This window comes from Phyllopteryx taeniolatus, chromosome 11 (genome assembly GCF_024500385.1).
Source record: "Phyllopteryx taeniolatus isolate TA_2022b chromosome 11, UOR_Ptae_1.2, whole genome shotgun sequence".
In the NCBI taxonomy this organism is placed as follows: Eukaryota; Metazoa; Chordata; class Actinopteri; order Syngnathiformes; family Syngnathidae; genus Phyllopteryx; species Phyllopteryx taeniolatus.
The window spans coordinates 1,465,350-1,490,972 of NC_084512.1; the positions used below are offsets into that span (position 1 = coordinate 1,465,350).

The following is a 25,623-nucleotide window of genomic DNA, read 5'->3' on the forward strand; positions in this document are numbered from 1 at the left end:
TAAAAGTGGAAATGCTTGAGAAAAAAGAAGTTTTTAACCTGAACTTAAAAACATTCACACTTGGGGCTGACGTCACTTCTGTTGGCAACTTATTTGTGTGCAGCATAATAGCTAAATGCTGCTTCACCATGTTTGCTTTGGACTCTGTGCTCCACTATTTGACCTGAGTCTGTCGATCTCAGAGCCCAACTGGGTTTATAGTCCATGAGCATTTCTTTCATGTCTTCAGGACCTAAAGCATTTAGTGATATATAGACCAGAAGCTGAACTTTAAAATCTATTCTAAAGCTGACTGGGAGCCAGTGTAATGACTTTAGAATTGGAGTAATATGTTCTGACCTCTGTTCTGGTCAGAAACCGAGCTGCTGCAGCCGTTTAATGCTTTTGGGGGGGACTCCAGTCAGAAGACCATTACAATAGTCACGTCTACTTGAGATAAAAGCATGGATGAACCTCTTGGTCTGTTCGGCACATGCAAGCCTTATATATGTTTTTCAGATGGTAGAAGGCCGTTTTAATAATTGATTTGATATGACTGTTGAAAGTCAGTTTGGAATCTATCAGTACACCAAGGTTTTGGACTTGGTCTTTGATTTTTAAAGAGAGTGTCTCCAGGTATTTGCTAACAGCAATCCTCTTTTCTTTATTGTCAAAAACAAACATCTCAGTTTTTTTTTTTTTTTTTTTTTTTTTTTTTTTTTTAAAGAACATTTTGGCTCTTCCAGTTACTGTATCTGTTTTAGACAGTGACACACCATCTCAATTGAACTTTAGTCATCTGTAGACATTGCTAGATATAACTGCTAGATAGACATTGCTAGATATCACATTCACACCTACGGGCAATTTAGAGTCTTAGAGTCTTCAATTAACCTACCATTCATGTTTTTGGAATGTGGGAGGAAACCATAGTACCTGGAGAAGACCCACGCAGGGGAGAACATGCAAACTCCACACAGGCGAGGCCGGATTTGAATCCAGGTCCTCAGAACTGATAGGCAGATGTGCTAACCAGTCGGCCACCGTGCCACCTTAACAAATCACTTAATATAAAAGCTGTGTCAAGGAGACCAGGTAAAAAACGATTTAACCCATGTAAAATGGTCCCAAAATCTGACGATAACTGTGAATGAAACATTGATAGAAACTAGGCATATGAGACATTCTACAGTAACAATTTATCTTCATCTACAAAACAACAATTAAGGCTCAAGTGGGAGGTGGTTGAATGTGTACTTCGACAAAGGAGGTGGAGATGTACTCAAGCAAGGCGTTCCCTTAAGTTTGGGAGACACTTTACAGCTTCCTTGAGGACAACATGGCACCAGGAAGGAGTTCAACACAGCAAAGGGACCGCCAGCAATACCTTCCGTGACCACTAGTCAGATGAAGTGAAAGTAAGTGTTGGCATTACCTAGTATACGATCTTTATCGTTAAAAGAAGCACCACGTTGCTTTGTTTGTTATGAACAGGTCCTAGCAAAGACAAAACCTCGACAAATCAGGAATTTCTAAAGGGTTGGTACACAAATGTAATTTGTGTAGTTCTCTGACGTCACAGGTTCTAATCTTTGATTCAAGAAACAAAAAGAGAACAGTCTACGTATTTTGTCAGATTGAATTTCTAATTCTACAAGTACAGAGTAAAATGCAATCAAAGAGAAAAGGGAGGGAAATCTATATTCTATTCTATAGAAAGGTGAGGCAAACAGTGAAGGATGACACAGAGGGAACTGCCCAAGGTGAACCGCTACTCAGTACTTTCATGGGCCAAGGGTGACATTCGTGAGACTTTCCCACCCGTAATCTTAATCCCAATATGTGATGAACCAATTTGTACTTCCATCCATTTTCTACCGCTTATCCGAGGTCGGGTCATGGGGGTAGTAGCTTTAGCAGGGACGCCACGACTTCCCTCTCCCCAGCCACTTCACGCAGCTCTTCCGGGGCGTTCCCAGGCCAGCCGAAAGACGTAGTCTCTCCAGCGTCCTCACCGGGGTCTCCTCCCGGTGGGACATGCCCGGAACACCTCACCAGGGAGGCGTCCGGGAGGCTTTCAAATAAGATGCCCCAGCCACCTCATCTGGCTACTCTCGATGTGGAGACGCTGCACCGATCCGCCTGTCGATCTCCCGTTCCATTCTTCCATCACTTGTGAACAAGACCCCAAGATACTTGAACTCCTCCACTTGGGGCAGGATCTCATCCCCGAACCTGGAGAGGGCACGCCACCCGAGTGAGGAGCATGGTCTCAGAGTTGGAGGTGCTGATTCTCATCCCAGCCACTTCACAGTCGGCTGCGAACTGCTCCAGTGAGAGTTGGAGATCACGGCTTGATGAAGCCAACAGTATCACATCATCTGCAAAAAGCAGAGATGCAATACTGAGGCCACCAAACCGGACCCCCTCTACGCCTTGGCTGCGCCTTGAAATTCTGTCCATAATGTTATGAACAGAATCGGTGACAAAGGGCACCCTTGGCGGAGTTCAACCCTCAACGGAAATGAGTCCGACTTACTGCCGGATATGCAGACCAAACTCTGACTCCGGTCATACAGGGACCGAACAGCCCGTATCAGGGGGTTTGGTACCCCATACTCCCGAAGCACCCCCCATAGGAGCCCCCGAGGGACAGTGTCGAACGCCTTCTCCAAGTCCACAAAACACATGTAGACTGGTTGGGCAAACTCCCATGCACCCTCGAGGACCCTACAGAGGGTGTAGAGCTGGTCCACTGTTCCACGGCCAGGACGAAAACCACACTGCTCCTCCTGAATCTGAGATTCGATTTCCCAACGGACCCTTCTCTCCAGCACCCCTGAATAGACCTTAACAGGGAGGCTGAGGAGTGTGATCCCCTTGTAGTTGGAACACACCCGCCGGTCCCCCTTCTTAAAAGGGCACCACCACCCCAGTCTGCCAATTCTGAGGCACTGTCCCCGATGTCCACGCAATGTTGCAGAGGCGTGTCAACCAGGACAGCACCACAATGTTCACATAACATGTACATATTTAATGCCGTTAATAGTGTTGCAAACACGTATGGTGGTTTGAACAAGCCACAGGGCAAGGGCGACGCATCAGGGATCCTTCAACAAAGCAGAGTGAACTAACTGCCCTATACTGCAAGGTGAGACGGCCTAATAATTTAGGGGACCTGCAGGACAAACATAGTATATTATTAAAACTGAGCGAGGGGATTTTGGTGAAAGAATGTACAAACTGCGTTCTTGCACCAAATATTGGTTTGCTGTTCATCGGTTTTCTGCTATCGTTGAATGGTATTTTTTCAGTAAGAGAGCCCTTTGCAGTGGGGGGAAAATAAAAATAAAAAATCACAGTATGTGGTTATTTTTGGATTGCTTCAACACTTTGTTGTTGAAGGGTGGATCTTTTATACATGCATTACAGTAGGAAATATATTACATGTATGTACATTGGTTCACTGAACAAGAGACGTGCACATATTTTGAGCATAATTAAAATGACATTTTTGTCATAAATCTGGTTCGGAAGTGCACGGTCCTATGTGGCCCCCTGGTAGCGCTGACAAAAAATTGTCACCTCCTCCATCATTCAAGTTGCCCATCCCTGGCATAAACGCATGTCAGCTGTGAAATGTGATCCCTAAAGAAATGACTTCTCTACATCCAATGCATGTTAAGGCTAACCATGTAACGTACAGGTGTCAAATTCTAGACCCAGGGGTCAGATCCAGCATTTTTTTGCAGTCCATGAAAGCAGCGCCTGTCTACTTCATCTTTCTTGTTAAAAGGATTTGCTCATTTCATTTTGCCAGAAAATCTGTGCCAAAATTGCAACTTTTCCTCAGTTTTTACAGATACAATATTACAAGTAGGGACCTTTCATCGGCCAATAAATCGGTAAAAAGTGGCAGATTTTTAAATGTAGTTTTACACATTACACACACCATGACATTCAAACAAACAGTCCCAAAAAATTGCAAAAATTTTACCATTTTAATTTTTTTTTTTTGTAAATCGTTTTGATGTTTTCGTACTTGAAAATTCCTCTTTGTTGTAATGTTAAACAAATAATAAAGGACAAAGTAAAACAGTCAGATGTTCTGCCTGTAAATCATATATTTATTGTTATTGGCGTTAAGAGACCCAAAAATAAGTTATTTTACTCATAATATATTTTCTTTATTAATCGGCTGATTAATCAGTTATCGGAATTTTACTCTGCTATATATTGGAATTGGCATTGGCCTCAATAAATCCATATCGGTCGGGCCCTAATTACAATATTTTTTTCTCCTACCAGCTCACTTATTAACATAGCTTGAACAATAGTTACATCAATATTTTGGTTGTCACTATTTTCCCTGACTTACTTAATTTGTTGTCAAAACGAGATCTCGTGACCTCTCACCGTGCTGTGACTTGATTGATTACATTTGATGCAATGAGGGCCGCCTCCGGTGAAACAATATGTTATGACAATTAAATCTAAAAAGAGACTTCATCAAATATTTTCATATTTTACTGGGTAGAACTGTACACAATTGATATTAGAGCACCTCAGTGTACAGCAGCTATTAAAGAGAGAATGCACTACTATCTCAAACACAGAAAAAGCAGGAAGGATGATGGATTGTTCATATTGTAACAGCATGTTTTTGAATCATTTGAGGAAAAATAGTGCAGCCCAAGGTTATCTACATCAAAATATGCGCCACAAAAATTATATTAACTAAATTATAGAAGTGTCTTTAAAAAAGGACTTTAAACTTGTAGCACCCTGGCAGCTGTTTTAGTGCTTCTTCTCCAATTGAGCTGATTGGCTGAGTCTTCACCGTTTTCGCTATTTTTCAATCCATTTGAATTGTAATGTTCAGTTCTCTTCCACATCTTGCCGGTTTTTGGTTGCCATTTTAAAGCACTTGAGTTAATTTTTAGTTGAGCGGCTCATAATTTACTGCACTTGATATATTTGCCCCTCTCCATTCTCCAATCAGTTCTTCATATGCTGTTTTAGCACGGCCGCCTCACAGTTCTGAGGACCCGGGATCAAATCCGGCCTCGCTTGTGTGGAGTTTGCATGTTCTCCCCGTGCCTGTGTGGGTTTTCTCCGGGTACTCCGGTTTTCTCCCACATCCCAAAAACATGCAGGGTAGGTTAATTGAAGACTCTAAATTGCCCGTAGGTATGAATGTGAGTGCGAATGATTGTTTGGCTATGTGCCCTGCGATTGGCTGGCGACCACTTGAGGGGGTACCCCGCGTCTCGCCCAGAGCCAGCTGCCATAGGCGCCAGCACGGCCGCGACCCAAGTGAGGAGAAGCAGTACGGAAAATGGATTGATGGATGGATGTTTTTCTTGAACAACCCATGGTACAACCCATTTTACTCAGACTGTCAGAGAGGAATCCACTATAACCAGCTGCCTTTGTACGTAAATAAGGGCCACTTGTTTGACACCTGTTCTTTTCACAGAATGAACTTATTGAACTCTATATGACTTTTAATTTGAACAGCTTACTTTTTCTTCACTTTCTATAAAGGAACACATTTTTTTTATACAATTTGTCTTCATGTTTTGATTTGGAATAGAAAGTGCATTGCTATACACACTGCTGTTATTCAGAACTAGTGTATACTGTACATTCCTTTTTTTTGGTTCTTTTACAAACCGTCCTATGTCGCTCAAGGTGTCTTTACCGTTAATGCCACTGGAGAGAGCCTCATTATATTGTTGCATACACCAGAGGGATCTGTGAGCTTAAATGCCATGATGAATCAATCATTTTGCATCCACACAATGCTAGATAAATGGTGTTATTTCTGAGATATCAATAAATATGTATTTGTGAACGTTTCGGAACGATTGCATGTTTTTACCGTTATTCCCGTCTGCATAAGGATGAGCGTAATCGATTTATGAGTAGTTAGGATCATTTATGCACTTGTACCTACAGAGTTTGAAGGGCAACACGTAAATTGCGCAACTCACACGATTTTTATGAAGCTGTTTGTCTTTACGATTATGCACTTTTGTCTTCACCGTTATTAAAATAAGTGTATTTCAATAGGACACAACCATTTGCTCTGTCGATAAGGCTTGCCTTTACTATGAATGCCAAAAATGTTAAATCATCAATAACTTTGAAAACAGGACTAAGCGTGGCTGTTTCAGCATGGGAGACATTTACCCACATATCATCAAGGTGGCAATAAAAAAATAAAAAAAGCAAAATATGAATTTTTCTTTTTTTCCCTATTTTTCTGTTTATTTACCGTTATTGATCAAATTATTTGAAAATGACCCATATAGAGTATACATATATTGTGTTGTGCGAATGGTTGTTCGTTTTTGTATGTGCCCTGCGACTGATTGGCGACCAGTTCGGGGTGTAGTCCGCCTTTCGCCCGAAGTCAGCTGGGATAGGCTCCAGCGCCCCCGCGATCCTAACCAGCATAAGCGGGGTTGAGAATGGATGGATGGATGTATGGTGGTTTTCAACAATACTTACAGGTAACTATATTTATAATTTCGCATGTACCTGTGTGTGGAATAGCGAAGCTTGGAGTAATTGTGGCCAAAATGCACGTGAGCAGCGTATGTCGCGTCTTATGCCTTTGCCTTATCTGCTTGTCTGCACTTGGGCCCAGCTGCATTTGCCTCCACTACATCACATGGAACCTGGAGCGCAAACAGGGAGTGGGAAGCCATCCGAATCCACTGCTCCTGCTGTACAGGTCCTACACTTTTGTCCACACTCGGTTATATGCCACATCCATCTTTAAATATCTGGAAATCGAAGCTGAAATGTTGATTTCTTGTCTCCCATATTGGCGCTGGCACGTTCTTTGAGTTCTATCTCAGAGGTCATACAGTAGCATGAGTGACAGTGAATGCAACATCCTGTACTCCAATTTTAAAATAACAATGCTTGAAACAGGCGGCACGGTGGCCGACTGGTTAGAGCGTCAGCCTCACAGTTCTGAGGTGCGGGGTTCAATCCTCGTCCCCGCCTGTGTGGAGTTTGCATGTTCTCCCCGTGCCTGCGTGGGTTTTCTCCGGGCACTCCGGTTTCCTCCCACATCCCAAAAACATGCATTAATTGGAGACTCTAAATTGCCCGTAGGCATGACTGTGAGTGCGAATGGTTGTTAGTTTCTATGTGCCCTGCGATTGGCTGGCAACCAGTTCAGGGTGTACCCCGCCTCCTGCCCGATGACAGCTGGGATAGGCTCCAGCACGCCCGCGACCCTAGTGAGGAGAAGCGGCTCAGAAAATGGATGGATGGATGGATGCTTGAAACAGCCTTTTCTAAAAAAAAAAAAAAAAAAAAAAAAATGCTCCAATAATTAACGGCATACTTTTCATCTGTTTGTAAAAACATGTTTGTTTGGTTTGGGGTCAGCAAAACGAAAGCTGCTAATTGGAACATCACAAGTGCGGCCTTATGTTTCAGAGCTTTCGGGTGCTCATGAGTGTCACGCAGCGGTCCTACGTTTGGATTGGAAGCTATTTTGCACAGCTCCAAGTTAAGAGTTGATGCAGTCAGTATTAATTTCCTGCTTCATTTTAGATGAATGTCTTTTAGGCCTAAAAGCCTCCATTGTGACTCCTCCTCCACCTCTTGTCACTTGCTCTTTGCCGCATTCCTCTTTCTCCACTATCTCACTCCCTTGGGCAGGCTGCCAGTCCTCCTCTTCCTCTTTCTCTCATGAATTTGACTGCCGCTCTTGCAGCCTGGCCCCCTTTATTTCCCTCAGCTGGAGGAGCTGAAAACATCCACACGCACGCCGACACGGGCATCATGACCCTACACAAGGAGACGGTATATGCTGTTCAATGCAGTCAGCAACGTTTTCTTCAATTTTGCGGCAGAAGAAATTTCACAACGTGAGGAATCTTCAAGGAACTGTTTTTTTTTTTTTTTTTTTTCCCCCGACTTCAAAGTGAAGTTTCTGTAAATTCAGGAACAGTGGCAACATGAGTGTCAAAAGGAAAAAGAGTGGGTTGATCATCAGTTGGCAGAAGTCATTCTCCATCCTGGCTCCTTGGAGGAAAGGTACAGTCTACTTTTGTCTATTGTGTTGGCATGATCCGTTTTGGAATGCCTCAGGGGTGTTTATGTTGGCCAGTGCCTTGATTGAATTTATTTCTCGTCATTCATTTCTTTAGCAAGTGCATGGGACTGCTGTTGGAACGTGCCAGTTGATTTGACAATTGCCTGATATGGCTAAACAACACAATCCCTTACTGACATTGTCATATTAAGATGTAAACATCAATCTATCGACTCGTACCGTTATGTAGTTGTACCGTTCATGACTGTTCACGGTTTCCTGCATTCTACAATTATCATTAGTATTGTTTCGGTTTCTGCATCTCAGTATTTTTCTGTCGATCCATCATTTTGTACTGAACTATTAGGGTCAGACTGAATATTTTGAATAGCAATGTGGACTTCTGATGTTGCGGGATGTCTTGTCCTGGTTTCATGTTTTTGGTTGAACAAGTTTTGTGAATCCAAGTCTGTATGACCGTCCACACCTGCCATGCAAGAATACCTCCATTTTGTTGTGCGAAGATGAATCTCCTTTTGCAGCAGCGAAGGAGCATTCTGCTTTCTTACTCAGAGTTGTATTGTACGGGCCCTTGTCAATACACCACTTACATTGTGTGCAGTGCAGCGGGGAGCACCTCTTAGCTGGAGCTTTTCTTGTGAGCCCTTGTTTTCATTTGAAAGCTGCTGAAGTCAGGAATGGAACAGGGTTGGAAAGTGTTGGAACAGATGGAAAGGAGTGACTCTGCCTTTCTCTATTCCGGTCTGAACTAGAATTCTGTACAAGAAATTTCAATCTCCTTAGAACTTGCATGTGAGTGCTGAGTTTTGCTGTTGTTAAGTTGATATGCTCAATGTGATGATGTTGATTTATCAACCTTACTTAAACAACAGCAACAATGAATGTATTGTCTTTTGTCAATGTATTATAACTGTACAAATTTAAATCTGAAAACACATTTGGATTCTCAGTTCAATTCGTCATGTTTTAAAGCCGATTCATTTTTAGAACATGCATTCCAGGTGTACAACCTCGTGTAGTTCTAAGGCATTGGACGTTGAAACTCGAAAATGTCTGCTGACCCGAGCCTTGCATTAAAAAAAAAAGTTACAACACTCCTGAACATTCTTTTCTTATCCTAATGTTTTTGATAAGCCACAGCAGCGTTGGGGCAGGGGGGCCATTTTGATAAAGACTGTGAGTCTGGGTCTCATCCTTGAGTTTGATGACACCACCATTAGGAAAGTGGTGGAAAACGGGGATGAGACTAAAGCAGGCCCATGTGTTGAGAAACACATTACAGGTAGAAATGTAGGTGATACTATTATGCAGCTGCTTTCTTGCTTAGTCTTGCTACTTTCCCTCACTTTTAACAGATATTGCAAGCAAAACAAAAGCAAGTAAAAATGTGCCATAAAAAACCTTTTCATAAAAATCATCATCTACTGTACATGTGTCACACGCAAAAATCAATAAATAAACGGGTATGATTCAGGATATAAAAGCTTGTGCAGGGCAACAAATAGGTAAGTAAATGAATACGAAATTGAATTATAAAATCCAGAACTCTCACACTCATCCGCAATTTTTGTTTAAATTATAGGTTGATATGTTTTGTGTTATTCTGGTGGAACTAAAAACATACATAGTGTACACACACACACACACACACACACACAAAAACTAAACACAAGCTTAATATATAGTGTGTGAATGTGAAAGCTCTAACTATATAAAATATCCGTGCAGTGTGACATCAAACTTAGACTGTAGACTGTGCTTGACAAACACCGATTTAATTGGATATTTTCATACAAAATTGCATGAAATCAACCTGAAACACAAAGTCTGCCAACCATTCAGATCCAATTGAGAGTACTTTTCCAGCTCTAACAAACGGTTTTTCCTGCTTAACACCCGGAATATAAACAATGGGGCTAAGAATCTATTACGCGCCTTGTATGCAAACAGATTTGGCTTGTCCCAGCCCGTTCGTGACCTATCCACTCAGAATGTGAGAGGCCAACCGAGCCCACCTTTCTGCCTAGAGTCAATGAGGTGTAAGGTGTGTTTCTTCTAATAGGAAGAGCTCCGTTTTAAATTTAGTGATATATTCCATAATATTCATCCTCTTTGCCTGTGATCGAATGCCATTGACATTCCGTGACATAAAAGTTAAGTGTCATGTAATGGGTGCATGTGTAGTAATTTTGAATAGATTGCCTTCTATGTATTCTTTGTTGTTTATTTGACAGTTCGCAGCAAATTTTTTTTTTTTGGTATTATGTTGATGGTTGTTATTTAAAAAGGGTGATAAGGATGATATATTTAGGTTCAGCAAAGAGAGGGTACATAAAATGGTAGCAAACAAACATAAAACATAGAAAACAAACAATCGTGCTGAGGGGATAATATGGTGTTTCGTTGTTTGTAGTGCACGGGAAGAGTGTTGTGAGGATTGTGTGTTTGACGTGTGTAAGAACAAGAAGAGCTGGGAAACAGACAGAAAGGCGTGAAGATTCATGCTGGTGGCATGCGTGGTTCCGTTCTATTTTTTTTTCCAAGCAAAAAGGAAACAAAATACAGCAAGCCCTTTGACAATTAATAACGAGAGCAAATCAGGAGAAGTACTTCTCTAGAAGAGCCACGGGGTGACGTTGGAATCGCAAAACAGTTGACCGTCGACGAACGGCTTGTCGACAACCAACCGGGCTCTTTTGCCTTTCTCACAGTTGTTCTTCATCAACGGGTACAAGATTTTATGCCTCTCATGGATTTCCTTGGGCAACTGGTCCAAAAGATGTCCCTTTAAGCTCCAAAAAGATGTCCCTTCGAGCTCACGACCTTTTGTTTTCACAAACATGTTTTGTTGGAAGTGTTTTTGCAATGATTGGACGTGGTCGGTTTCTTGGACAGGGACCTCCTAATCGATGAACACGGTGAAAGGTAATCTTGTCGACTGAATTTTGCTGTATCTTGAGCGCGGACATCATCAACTTTTTAATCTGCGCCTCGGGATTTTCCGGTGCGTTTTCTGGAAAGCCCGGGAAAATGAGATTGTCGTCCATGCTGAGTGATTGAATGTCCAGCACCAATCTGAGAGTTTTTAAATCCGCTGTCGTTGAGATCATATTTGATCGGAGCGCAGATTAAGATTAGCTCCTTGACCTGTTGCTGTGTAAATTCCAAGCTCCTTTTAAAATTTCTTGGCAAAGCAAGTCAAGTGTAATTGATAATTTCTTGTCGATTGAGAGCAGGACAGCGGCCTGTGATTCTGGCGAACCAAGTAGATCTTTAGTCGAGGTAGCGCAATCTGTCTTCTTTCTCTTCAGCGACTGCTCAGCACGGGAAATGGGATTCTCCGTGACAGACGGATTAGCGTTGATGTAGCGCTCGGTGAGAATCTAAAATGGCTCTCTGGTAGTTATCGCTGTTAGCGAAGCTGGTGAAGGAGAAGTGAAAAAAACGAAGTGTGAAATCGCCGCTGAAAAAGGGAAAAGGCTTGTGAAAAGAGGGAGTTTGTCTTGTTAGTAGCTGCTTTTTCCGGGTCTATGCAAGAGGCGCCACCATGTTTTCTTCTCCGTAAATCCCGTTTAGGACTGAATAATTATTTCTAAATGGGTATCTTCCATATATAATTGACAAAGTGTCAATCAGTTGTGTTAGAAACATTAATAAATATTATTCACAATGTTCAATTCCCAATCCTACTAGATGTTTTTGAGGAGACAATCTTTTGCACCATTCTCAAGAATCCTCATAATGTATTATGTAATTTTGACCTATCAATGTCATTTTTCATGACACACCCGCCATGTAAAACTGGCTCAAGCGCGTGCAACAATTTAAAAGGCATGACTCATAGAAGTCTGAGGGTGGCTGTAATTACCGGAAAGTAGAATTATCCTGAGTCAGACGCTGTGCTATCACCGGCACCTTTGGAGCACGGTAGCAGCTCGCTGTATCAAAACATGCAATATGATGTTTCACCTTCAAGCGCTCGCTAGACTTAAAACAGCCTCTGGTGGGCGGAAGAGAAAAAGTGCGTAACTCTTTGGGAGAAAGTGCGCTATTCCAGCTCTGACAGTAAATGCCTCTACATCTACAACGCTCCACCCACAGTGCATAAATAGCGGGAAGGTGCATGAATTTAGTTGACGAGAGAATGGGCGAGGCCAGAAAAGCGTGCAGCTACTCGCCTTTACTGACTTAAGCACACGGGAGAGTATGCCCCTGAGAACATTGGCTCTTCCTCTATTGAGAAAGTATATGAATTGTAAACATAGACCTTTTTGTCAAAATCTTATGTAAACAGAAATCTATGGGTCATTGTGATATAATTTCATCAATAATAGTCAGGACAGGAAGTAGTAAAAAAAAGAAATCTGAGCTTTGTATTATGCCGCCTGAGTTTTATATGAGTAAATGTCTGTGCTGCAATGGCCACGCTTAAAGACCCATTTTACAAAAGTGATTGATGATTTAACATTTTAGGCATTCACAGTAAAGGCAATCCTTAATGACAGAACATATGGTGGTGGCCCTTTGAAATAGACTTCTTTTAATCACGATAAAGACAAATGTGTTTCTTGACTTCAACACCGAGCAGTTTTTTCCGTCACCCCCTCGCACAGCTAAAACGCTTTGTTGTCACTATTCCAGCTTCAGGCAAAGCATTCCTATCACTCACATGTAACACCTGTATAGTTCGGAGGACCTTGGAAGGCGCTGAAGTGAATCACAACGTGACTTCTTTATGCTGGTGAATGACGAGGACATTTTTAGACAATAAGAAGCAAGGGATTAGTCATGTATGGGAGGGTGAACTGTTCGTAATTATACGTTGTGGGTTTTAGGCAAGCACAAAGACTGGCAATAGACCAAGTCAGTCATTGCAGACAACTACAGGACAGTGTGCAAGACCCATTTGTGTTGTGTGGGAGCGATGACTGGATCGGAACAACACCTTCTGTTGTTCTAATTGCTAAAAACAAAATCTATCGGTCATTGTCATATCATTCGATCGATAATGGTAAAGGCAACTCTTTAATGCTGCCTTGGTTTTATGTGAGTAAATGTCTCCCGTGCTGAAACAGCCAGGCAAAGTCTTATTTTCAAAAAGGTTATTGATGATTTAAAATTTTAGGCCTTCATAGTTAAAGGCAATCCTTACTGACAGAGCAAATGGTGGTCACCCACTGCAAAACATTTCTTTTTAGAACAGTAAAGAATAAATAAGGACATAAAAAACTTCATAAAGGTTGTGTGAGTTGCAAAATTGAAGTCTTGCCCTTCAAACTCTGCATAAATGATCAGAACTACTCATGAAACCCATTACACCCTTGTCTTTATACAATCGTAATAACGATAAAGACATGCAATAATTCTGACACTTTCACAAATTCATACTTATTCACTCATATCTCAGAAATAACCATTTATTTTGCTGTCTGCTATTGTGTTAATGCAAAATGTCAAACAACTGCCAATAATTCAAATACTCTTATCAGTAAGATTGATTTTCAAAAGGAAATTCAGTGGGCCCTGTCTTTACCGTTATTGATCAAATGATTGTACAATGACGCATATGCTACAGTATATGCACAAAAACAGGGATCATAGTATAGGAGTTCTGAATTTCTACCTCATGTTAAGTTTGGCACGCCAACCTTGTTCCAGGGGTGGGATTATTCCATTTCCAAAAGGACAGACACCCAATGAGAAAAGAACAAAGAAAGTCATCTCATTTTCACCACTTGACCCCTTCTGGGAAAATGTCCTCCTCTAGTTCCAACTAACTGTTCTTCAAAAATGCTGACTTTTTCATAGAATGCCACCTAACATTGCCGTTGGTTTGAGAGACGGACTGAAGTATGTTGCCTTCGGGCTGAGTATTGGGTTTCTTGGGGTAATACATTGTATCCAAAATGTTTGGCAGTTTATTATTTGACTCTGGCAGCAGAACCTGGCACACATGTATTACAAAATACCTGTTGACAGGTGCAGAGTTGCCTTAAAAGGGTGTGTAACAAAATAAAGGTACCATCGTTTTAGTCCAAGCCAGTGGCGTTAGTTTAACAAAATTATTCCTTTGGCTCACAAGTGAAAAGCAACACCTGATTTTCATGAGTTCATTTTCAGAAGTAATCATTACTTCTGTCAATTTCAACTTATTGACCTTTGAGGGTTCTTCTTTCTTTAACAGAAGAGTACAAACAATTGAGTAAAAATAGCTGACGGGGTCACAAAAAGATTATTAATGCAATTCAAAAGTTGCATATTTCTCATATGTTAACATTGAGTGATTGGTTAACTGCTTCAAGCAGATAATACACAAGCCTTAAAAAAAAAAAGTTATGTTTGAGTTCACAGAGGTAAAAAAACTGCTTAAAATAGGAAGAGAGCCTGTGGACGCTGATAAGGTAAAAACACTGTCAGTGTTTTGGCAGAGTGACTACTATTCAACAATAAGGTTATCAGAACAGTGGCGTATTTCTAGGAAATGTTGATATGTGGCTGTTTTGCTGAGCGATTAAGTTGCAAATCAAAACAATGTTTCTTTGGGGGGGGGGGGGGATTTCTGCTGATGATGGGTTTTCAGTATTTTGACATTTTTGCAGTTTATTCAGGTGCAGAGCAACACCCACTAGTCATTATCACAATCATATAGAGCGACATTCTGTTGTTATTGATAGTATTGACTTAGACAGATCCAATCAAACTGTATATTTCTGTGCTTTCCATTGTTGCGCAAAACTGCAGCAATCATAATCATGTTGTGTAACTGGTGGTTTCATGCTGCCTTCCATGTCAGTTATCACTTTTCCACAGATGTTGATTCAGCTCTGTTAAACAACAACACGCTCCCCATCGTGCTCATTTCAGTGCAGAACTGTTTAGAATGTAAACTCTATTGTGGCTCAGATTTTTTTAACTCCGTATGTGAATCGTACGGCTAGGCTCACCCGGGGTATCGAAAATGTACGAAGGGCTCATATTAGTATGGCTTTGCATCCATGTGACAGTAAACAACGTCTGGTGTTAAAATCTGAAACATGGATTTGTGTAATGCATTAATGGAAACAAGACTTCAAGTAACATCGTTTTTTTTTTCCATGCTGACAGTGGAAAAAAACTTACCAAATCCTATACCGAATTAAACAGAACTCCACTACTTGGTGGAAATGGTGGGTTTTGCACAATATAGCATTTACAGAACAAGGTTGAATAACATCACAACATTGCCGCCGAGTGCTGTGTATGTGGGGCCTGTGTTTCCACTGCACCTCCCATGCCCCACTCCCACTCTGTCTTGGTACATTTCATACTAAGCACGAGCACAACAGTCCGTCTTGACAAGGCTGTGTAAAGAAGGCTTATGAGCTCCATTTCTCTTCAAGTTCTCCCTCCTCCAAAGTTCCCTTCAGAGAGGATAAAAGTGTCAGATTTACCACTTCAAAGAACTTTTAATCTCATATTTGCCTTGGCGGGATTTCAAATTCCCCCTGTAGGAAGTCACACAATCTGCCCTATTGTTGAGGTCAGTGACATGCGGTCGGTGAGATTCGTGGCTGGTGAGGCACTGACATTAGGATCGGATTTACAAATTTATGAGCAAAACACAGTGGTGTGACAGCCTTATGTTAAAACTGGTAATATTTGGCTATAAGGAGTATTGCATTTCCAGTGAGAGTGTGTTAGCCATGGCAATTTCTTACCACCTGTCTTCAATAGGCCGGCATGGTGGACAACTGGTTATCAGCCTAACAGTTCAGAGTTTGTGGGTTCAAACGGGGAGTTTGCATGTTCTCCCTGTGCCTGTCTGCGTTTTCTCCAGGAACTCACATTTCCTCCCACATTCCCAAAACATTCATGGTAGGTTAACTGAAGACTCTAAATTGTCCGTAGGTGTAAATGTGAGTTTGAATGTTTTTTTTGTTTTGTTTTTTTTTCCCCCTTTGATTGACTGGCGACCTGGGATAGGCTCCAGGGCACCTGCAAGTCTAGTGAGTACAAGCGGTCCTGAGAAAAGATGGATGGATAATTTAGGGTCGGGTTAGATAATACTTCGGGTAGGCTTCAGCCCCCTGAAGGCCTAATTACGCCACTGCCCTTGGATGAGAAGGAGCATCTAGATATTTGAGACCATGGTCCTCAACCAGAAAAGGGAGGAATGCCCTCTCTGGGTCTGGGATGAAATTAGATCTTACCCCACAAGTGGAGGAGTTAAAGTATCTTGGGGTGTTGCTCACAAGTGAGGTAAGAAAGGAGCAGGAGATTGACAGATGGATCCATTTAGCTTCAGCAGTGACGTGGAATCAGTCTGCCGTGGAGAGGCTCAGCCACAGAGCAGAGATATTGATCCTCCACACAGAGAGGAGCTAGATAAGGTGACTTGGGGATCTGGTTAGGACGCCTCCTGGACACCACACTGGTGAGATGTTCTGGGCACATCCCACCGGGAGCCGGTCCCAGGAAAGACCCCGACATGCATCAGTAGGACCTGCAAGTGGATGAAACTGGATTGATAGATGGATGAAACAACAACTTCTCAGACGAGTGCATACAGGTTTTTTGAGTGTGTCTGTGAGGAGGTTTCTTGAGGGTTTTACTCATTTGGTGCCCATATTCCTATCACGGGAATTTAACATTCAGCATTAATTTTTTTTTAAATTATGATTATTTTTTAATCACAGCCTGCCCATATCACTAGCTACTAGGCTACTACTACTCCTGGAAGTGGGACAAATTCAAGTGTTACAGCAGTATGAGTAAAGCAGCACACAGTCAATTAAAAAAAAAAAAAAATAATAATTGAATAGACTGAGGTGACTGGTTTGCCTCACAGTTCTGAGGACCGGTGTTCAAATCCCGGCCCCGCCTGTGTGGAGTTTGCATGTTCTCCCCGTGCCTGGGTGGGTTTTCTCCGGGTCCTCCGGTTTCCTCCCACATCCCAAAAACATGCACGGCAGGTTAATTGACAACTCTAAATTGCCTGTAGGTGTGAATGTGAGTACGAATGGTTGTTTGTTTATATGTGCCCTGCGATTGGCTGGCCACCAGTTCAGGGTGTACCCTGCCGCTCGCCCGAAGAAAGGCTCCAGCACGCCTGCGACCCTTGTGAGGATAGAGCGATACAGAAAATGGATGGATGGATGAATAGACACATTTGGTCAAATAACGGTCACTTGCTTTTTATTTTATTTAACTGTGATAAAGTGACATTTGTTCTGTATACACTGAGAAAAATGAACACTGCGTAGCTTAAAGAATTGAAGTTATCCATCACATTTAATGTCTCAGCTTTGATTCAATGAAAATGATTCATTTCGTGTATCCTGAAAGTTTACGCGAAAGTTTTTATTTCATGTGAAGCATGTTTGAATGTTGGAACAAACACTACCAGTGTTAGCCAAAATGTTAGCACTTGCTAACTTATTTTAGTTTAGATTACAGGAAAGTAAAATAAAGACAAAACAACATTTAAATCACAAACAAAAAGTTTTCAACATGTAGCATTAAAAGAAAAAAAAGGGACATCTTTTTGATATTTTTTAACAACAGGCATCAAGTCTTCAGGCATTTAGTTGAGTTTAGTTTAGTGGTGAGGGGAGTACAGTGACAAGTTGTGGTGCACAATGCTGTCAAGTCGGATGGCGGTGGACACAATGGAGTGCCTGAAGCACTTAGTTAATGTTCCTGGATGGAATACCGTTGCTGGTCGTAGAGAGGGTGGGAGGAGTTGTCCAAGGTGGCCCTGATATGGTACTTTGTCATCCTCTCAGCCACAGTCTCTACATTGTGCAGCTTTGACGATGACTTAATTTTTTGTGTGTTCCAGGTTGTATTCATAACTAAATGGACAACTATATTATGTTATTTTAAAAAAGGACTTGTTTACTTCTTGCAATCTGAATCAATGTTTTATTCTTTACTCCTTCTTTGCAGGCAAAGGAGCCCGAGACACAGTACTGGACAGTGCAGTTGTGTTGACAAAAATGAAGCTATACAGCAACTTCAATGAGAGGCTTTCAGAGGTGGAAAACTTCCATTCCACCCTCCCAGCAGCTTCAGAACAGAAGTTCTCACAGCACTCCAAAGAATCTTTGTCGGTTTCCCACACTGATGACAAGTCAGGACAGCATCAAACCCACACAAATGCAGACTACCTGTCAGACATTTTCTCAGGCTCTCAGCTGACAACGTTCTACAAGTTTGAGTCAGAGGACTCTGGAGTGGAGTTGTCGAGTGGTAACTCTACATCTACGCCAACGGGCTCTGACCAGAACTTTGCTGTCCACAGTCGTGAGTCATCCCGTGACTCATCTAATTCAAACTCCAACCCACCAACACAGTCTGACGAGAAAATAAGACATAGACAGACCACCGACCTCTCACAGCCAGAGGTTGAGATCAGCTCTCCAGCCTCTAGAACTGATCTGGAAATGGATCCGTCTAGTGTGTCTCCAATGAACCCCGGGAGCGATGAGGAAATGATTGAAAAGCTCGAGAAGGAGGAGAACTTCAAGCCCGGGAAACAATCATTATCAGAAACCTATAATAACAAGGCAGACAATGACATCGAGTCTTTAAAGGGGAGTGGCACTTGCGACAGCTTTGTCAAGTACATGGACAAATGCTGCATACTCAGTGAGGTAAGTTCAGTGTGATGCAGTTACATGGTAGTTATTCATCCCTCTAGGTTAGAATAATTGCAGTGGTTCCCTGCAGATCACAAAGCACACAACAAAACACACTTATCCACCCATCCATCCATCCATCCGATTCACAGCGCCATGACTCGGGAGAAGGCGGCTTTCCCCACACACAGAATTTTTATGGTAAATATTGAATGTGTTTATTCTTTAAGATTGTCGGCCTGACTTGTTTCGGACCCTAAAACGGGGAAATCCACTTTTAACACACCTCAGACCTGAGGATGATTTTATAAGTCCTTGATCGGGAAGGGGCAAAATCGGAACAAAAGCAGCCCGATCGCACTTGTGTATGTGCCAGGACTAAGAGGCCCTTTTTCATGATGTCATGTCATGATGCTTTGGCACACTGTAAGATACTTGTTTCTCATATTATTCTGATGGTGGGGTGGGGGGAGTCAGTGAGCCCGTCCAGCAGGGGACCCAACCAGGGGGACGCCACCGACAACCCGGGACCCAGGAAGGTCCCGAGCTCGACCGAAGTGCCCCGACTAGTCCCAAGGGGAGGTTGCACGAGCACCGAACCACCGCCCCCCCATGCCCGAACCCAATCACCCAGCGAGCCTGACCGCTGCCACCACCCCCATCACCCTCGGAGTACCAACAGGGCCCAATGCAGGAGTCAGCCGCCAACCAAAAAAAACCTGGTCATAGCCCACCAAAGCGAGCCCAAGTTAAGCACCCGTCGTGAGTAGGGTTGGGCATCGAAAATCGAGAACCGACTGGAACCGGGACCAACGCCCCGGCCCTCCTGGACCTGCCCAGACCCAAATATTCCGGCCCCAGCCCCGACGTACACATTCCGCCCACCCTGAAGAAGCGTCAAAAACCAACAAAGAAGAAGAGTGCATGAAGACGCGCCCGTGCCCAACAGTGGCAGCGGTGAACAAAAGTGCACCCAACCCCGCCAAAATCAATGACCAGCCGCCCCAGCGCAACACCTGGAACAAGACCATACCGCACAAAGGAGTCCCCCACGACGTGCAGCGCCCCGAGCCCCAGCTAAGCCAACTCAATCAACCGGGCGAGCGAAACCACAAAACACATTCATACCAACACAGAGACTGCCAACAAGGGAAACAGCTGGTGGCACCCTCGCACCAACGGTCCCCAGCGCCCACTCCAGTCCCCAAACCATCGCAAGCGCTGACGACGGTAAAAAAATGAATAAATAAAAAAAATAAAGCTAAAAACCGAGCCTCCCTCCTTGAGCCGTCACCTTGTCGTGGTGGAGGGGTTTGTGTGTCCCAGTGATCCTAGGAGCTAAGTTGTCTGGGGCTTTATGCCCCTGGCAGGGTCACCCATGACAAACAGGTCCTAGGTGAGGGACCAGACAAAGCACGGCTCAAAGACCCCTAATGATGACGACAAACAATGGACTTCGTTTTCCCTTGCCCGGACGCGGGCCACCGGGGCCCCCCGCTGGAGCCAGGCCTGGTGGTGGGGCTCGAAGGCGAGCGCCTGGTGGCCGGGCCTGCACCCATGGGGTCCGGCCGGGCACAGCCCGAAAGGGTAACGTGGGTCCCCCTTCCCATGGGCTCACCACCTGTGGGAGGGGCCATAGGGGTCGGGTGCAGTGTGAGCCGGGCGGTGGCCGAAGGCGGGGACCTTGGCGATCCGATCCCCGGCTACAGAAGCTGGCTCTAGGGACGTGGAATGTCACCTCTCTGGCAGGGAAGGAGCCCGACCTGGTGTGTGAGGTCGAGAAGTTCCGACTCGATATAGTCGGACTCGCCTCCACACACACCTGGGGCTCTGGTACCAGTCCTCTCGAGAGGGGTTGGACTCTCTTCCACTCTGGAGTTGCCCATGGTGAGAGGCGCCGACCAGGTGTGGGTATACTTATTGCCCCCCGGCTCGGCGCCTGTACGTTGGGGTTCACCGCGGTGGACGAGAGGGTAGCCTCCCTCCACCTTCGGGTGGGGGGACGGGTCCTGACTTTTGTTTGTGCCTATGCACCAAACAGCAGTTCAGAGTACCCACCCTTTTTGGAGTCCTTGGAGGTTGTGCTGGAGAGCGCTCCCGCTGGGGACTCCATTGTTCTGTTGGGGGACTTCAATGCTCACGTGGGCAATGACAGTGAGACCTGGAAGGGCGCGATTGGGAGGAACGGCCCCCCCGATCAGAACCCGAGCGGTGTTCTGTTATTGGACTTCTGTGCTCGTCACGGATTGTCCATAACGAACACCATGTTCAAGCATAAGGGTGTCCACACGTGCACTTGGCACCAGGACACCCTAGGTCGCAGTTCGATGATCGACTTTGTGGTCGTGTCATCGGACTTGCGGCCGCATGTCTTGGACACTCGGGTGAAGAGAGGGGCGGAGCTGTCAACTGATCACCACCTGGTGGTGAGTTGGCTCCGATGGTGGGGGAAGATGCCGGTCCGACGTGGCAGGCCCAAACGTATTGTGAGGGTCTGCTGGGAACGTCTGGCAGAATCCCCTGTCAGAAGGAGTTTCAACTCCCACCTCCGACAGAACTTTGCTCATGTTCCGGGGGAGGCGGGGGACATCGAGTCCGAGTGGACCATGTTCCGCGCCTCCATTGCTGAGGCGGCCGACCGGAGCTGTGGCCGTAAGGTGGTCGGTGCCTGTCGTGGCGGCAATCCGCGAACCCGTTGGTGGACACCAACGGTGAGGGATGCCGTCAAGCTGAAGAAGGAGTCCTATCGGGCCTTTTTGGCCTGTGGGACTCCTGAGGCAGCTGATGGGTACCGGCTGGCCAAGCGGAATGCAGCTCTGGTGGTCGCTGAAGCAAAAACCCGGGCATGGGAGGAGTTCGGTGAGGCCATGGAGAAAGACTTCCGGACGGCTTCGAGGAAATTCTGGTCCACCATCCGATGTCTCAGGAGAGGAAAGCAGTGCACCACCAACACTGTGTATAGTGGGGATGGGGCACTGCTGACCTCGACTCGGGACGTTGTGAGTCGGTGGGGAGAATACTTCGAAGACCTCCTCAATTCCACCGACACGCCTTCCCATGGGGAAGCAGAGTGTGGCTTCTCTGAGGCGGGCTCTCCTATCTCTGGGTTTGAGGTCACCGAGGTAGTTAAAAAGCTCCTCGGTGGCAGGGCCCCGGGGGTGGATGAGATTCGCCCGGAGTTCCTAAAGGCTCTGGATGTTGTGGGGCTGTCCTGGTTGACACGCCTCTGCAACATCGCGTGGACATCGGGGACAGTGCCTCTGGATTGGCAGACTGGGGTGGTGGTCCCCCTTTTTAAGAAGGGGGACCGGAGGGTGTGTTCCAACTACAGGGGGATCACACTGCTCAGCCTCCTTGGTAAGGTCTATTCAGGGGTGCTGGAGAGGAGGGTCCGTCGGGAAGTCGAATCTCAGATTCAGGAGGAGCAGTGTGGTTTTCGTCCTGGCCGTGGAACAGTGGACCAGCTCTACACCCTCGGCAGGGTCCTCGAGGGTGCATGGGAGTTCGCCCAACCAGTCTACATGTGTTTTGTGGACTTGGAGAAGGCGTTCGACCGTGTCCCTCGGGGAGTCCTGTGGAGAGTGCTTCGGGAGTATGGGGTACCGAACCCCCTGATACGGGCTGTTCGGTCCCTGTACGACCGGAGTCAGAGTTTGGTCCGCATATCCGGCAGTAAGTCGAACTCGTTCCCGGTGAGGGTTGGACTCCGCCAAGGCTGCCCTTTGTCGCCGATTCTGTTCATAACTTTTATGGACAGAATTTCTAGGCGCAGCCGAGGCGTAGAGGGGGTCCGGTTTGGTGGCCTCAGTATTGCATCTCTGCTTTTTGCAGATGATGTGGTTCTGTTGGCTTCATCAAGCCGTGACCTCCAACTCTCATTGGAGCAGTTCGCAGCCGAGTGTGAAGCGGCTGGGATGAGAATCAGCACCTCCAAATCTGAGACCATGGTCCTCAGTCGGGAAAGGGTGGCATGCCATCTCCAGGTCGGGGATGAGATCCTGCCCCAAGTGGAGGAATTCAAGTATCTTGGGGTCTTGTTCACGAGTGAGGGAAGAATGGAACGGGAGATCGACAGGCGGATCGATGCAGCGTCTGCAGTGATGCGGACTTTGTATCGGTCCGTTGTGGTAAAGAAAGAGCTAAGCCGAAAGGCGAAGCTCTCAATTTACCGGTCGATCTTCGTTCCTACCCTCACCTATGGTCATGAGCTGTGGGTCGTGACCGAAAGAACAAGATCCCGGATACAAGCGGCCGAAATGAGTTTCCTCCGCAGGGTGTCCGGGCTCTCCCTTAGAGATAGGGTGAGAAGCTCGGTCATCCGGGAGGATCTCAGAGTAGAGCCGCTACTCCTCCGCATTGAGAGGAGCCAGATGAGGTGGCTGGGGCATCTGATTCAGATGCCTCCCGGACGCCTCCCTGGTGAGGTGTTCCGGGCATGTCCCACCGGGAGGAGACCCCGGGGACGACCCAGGACGCGCTGGAGAGACTACATCCTTCGGCTGGCCTGGGAACGCCTCGGGATCCCCCCGGAAGAGCTGGATGAAGTGGCTGGGGAGAGGGTAGTCTGGGCGTCCCTGCTGAAGCTACTGCCCCCGCGACCCGACCCGGATAAGCGGTAGAGAATGGATGGATGGATGGATAAAAACCGAGCCAAAACCCCACCGCAGCAACCCCACACCACAGTGACCTGGGACAAAACCAACACAAGCCGCACCCCCACGCGTAAAATGGCGAGCCCCAGCGCGCACCCCCCAAAGCAAAAGGCCACAACCTCTAAACAGGAAGCCAAGCCAAAACCCGAACCCACAAACCACCTGACGTGATGAAACAGTCCCAGACAACCACCACACCAACGCTACATCCAACCCCCAGCAGAAACACTATTCAATGAATACCAAGTCAACCACGCAGGCTCGGGGTTTTAACGCCCTGAACTGCAGTCACCGGTCAATTGCGGAGTACATTATCCTGATCAAAGTCCTTATGAAGTCAAGGTGCCTTGAAGGCGGGACAATGCGCATGCTCATGTAAGAGTGCACCACTGTTATAAGCCTTCTTGTCATGCAGCACCTATTCATCTACTATACCCGCAGACTGCTGATTTTTCCGCAGATACTGTAATTACTACCTTCAAGGTACTCGCTACTTTTTCAATGCAAAGAAACAATGCACAAAACATGCCAACTATTTGAAACTGCTTAGATAGATTACGATCCACCTACAGTACACTTTACAGAGTTTAGAGTCAGAGCTATTTACAACCATTTTTAACTGTCGTGGAGAATAATTGTGAACACTGTTATGGAGTAACTGGTGGTTCAGTAAAATCTTACATTACAGTATACTGTAGGTGACAGTTTAATTTTAGAAACTGCAGGCACTGTGAATGGCTATTTGGGAAAAGAGCAAAAGCAGCATATGCCTCATAATTTGGAACACATTGTAATTGTTGACAGGCAATAAGGTGGCCTGGCACCCACCGACTTGGTCATCGCTTGTCATCACTGTCGTACACTAATAATGTAATTCCTTCTTCATGAATGGGACTCTGTAGTCCAGGCCAGAAAGATAGGATTTTCTCTTCTTGACTGAAAATTCACCATCAATTGACTTTTGTGGCAAAAGCATTGACCCTCCAACAATGCGCCTTTTTGTCTTTATTTGCACAAGAGATTTTGACAAAATAGGCTGTAGTGTCTGCTTTGATCAAAGTAATGGTAAGGACGAATTGGGAGGTTTTTTTTTTGGTCCCCAGGCTTTCCCTATAATAACAAAAGGAGTCTTGTCGATCACATAGAGCCCCTCTTTCGCGGGAATAGGGACTGAGCCCGGCCAGAAAGAGCAAAAATATCCAAATAAAAAACGTTTATAGTTATATAAACCTATATATGGCAAAAAAAAAATTATCGCTAAATATATTTTCATGTCATCCGATCTCGATTATCATTTTTTTAAATATTATTTTTAAACCGCCTGTTCTGAAAAATAAACAACATTCAACATTTTATTAACACATTAAGTACTAGCGTAAATAAAGAATGAATGAAAAAGAACATTGAAAAATATAAAAACTATTTTTACTCAACATTACAACAAATGTAGAAAAATACAAAATAACAGGGCTTTGGCCTGAGCACAAAAATAGTTTTCCAGTGGATGATAGGTCCCACCCCCCACCACACCCCCAAAATCAGCAAATATGACTCTGATTCTGATAACATTTGCACTGGCAGTAACATAACTTGAGACGTGTCTGGGCTGTCCACCAATTATTAGTTAAGGGGGAACTGAACCCAAAATCATTTGGCAAGAATATGCATAGTCTATGGCAGTGATATTCAACCTTTATTCCACCAAAGTGTGACCTATAAAAAGTAAAACTGAAAAAAAAAAAAAAAAAAATTAAGGTAATGTGATTGCACAAGTGTGCACACCTTCATAACTGGGGATATGGCTGTGTTCAGAATTAACCAGACACATTCAAACTCATGTTAAATGGGAGTCGGCACACACCTGCCACCATTTCAATTATATATATATAAAACACAGTGCTGTGTGGGAACGCATGTGTCTGTGTAATTATCAGAAGAGTTTGTCCATCGCAGGAAATGCATGATGTCAGTCCCCAAACCTGTTATAACCGCTGGCCTATTGTTTGCGCAGTGTTTCCATTGTAGTTTCCAGTAGCTGGACAGGATTGTCAGTGTCAGCATCATGGGAAAGGAACGTCAAAGGGGGACAGCAAAGACCCCAAGCGAAGTTCATATCCTGCTTTTGCTGGGGAAGTTATAGGGCTAAGGGTTTAAATTTGGCTCAAATATTAATTTGTTTTTACTAGCTAATGGAGCCCCTGTGCGCTCATATACTCAATGCCAGATTGAATTTATGCATCCAGAGTCGCATAACACCTGATTATAATTCCCCTAAAAAAAATAAAAAGGC

At 44.7% G+C, this 25,623-nt stretch overlaps 1 protein-coding gene across 6 annotated transcripts in view; it reads left to right on the forward strand.

Moving 5' to 3' along the window:
• The first annotated feature begins 7,667 nt into the window (after positions 1-7,667).
• si:ch211-250c4.3 (uncharacterized protein LOC100535981 homolog) overlaps positions 7,668-25,623 on the forward strand; it is a 29,400-nt gene continuing 11,444 nt past the window's right edge. For 4 of the 6 annotated variants that reach the window (XR_009790841.1, XM_061790241.1, XM_061790242.1 and 1 more), the window contains exons 1-2: positions 7,668-8,043; positions 17,990-18,696. Coding sequence is in view for 5 of the 6 variants with exons in the window: in XM_061790241.1 (XP_061646225.1) it covers positions 7,965-8,043; positions 17,990-18,696 (786 nt within the window). In the remaining variant the exon portion in view is untranslated. The remainder of the gene's footprint in view (positions 8,044-17,989; positions 18,697-25,623) is intronic. The other 2 variants (XM_061790244.1, XM_061790243.1) reach the window with 2 other exon arrangements.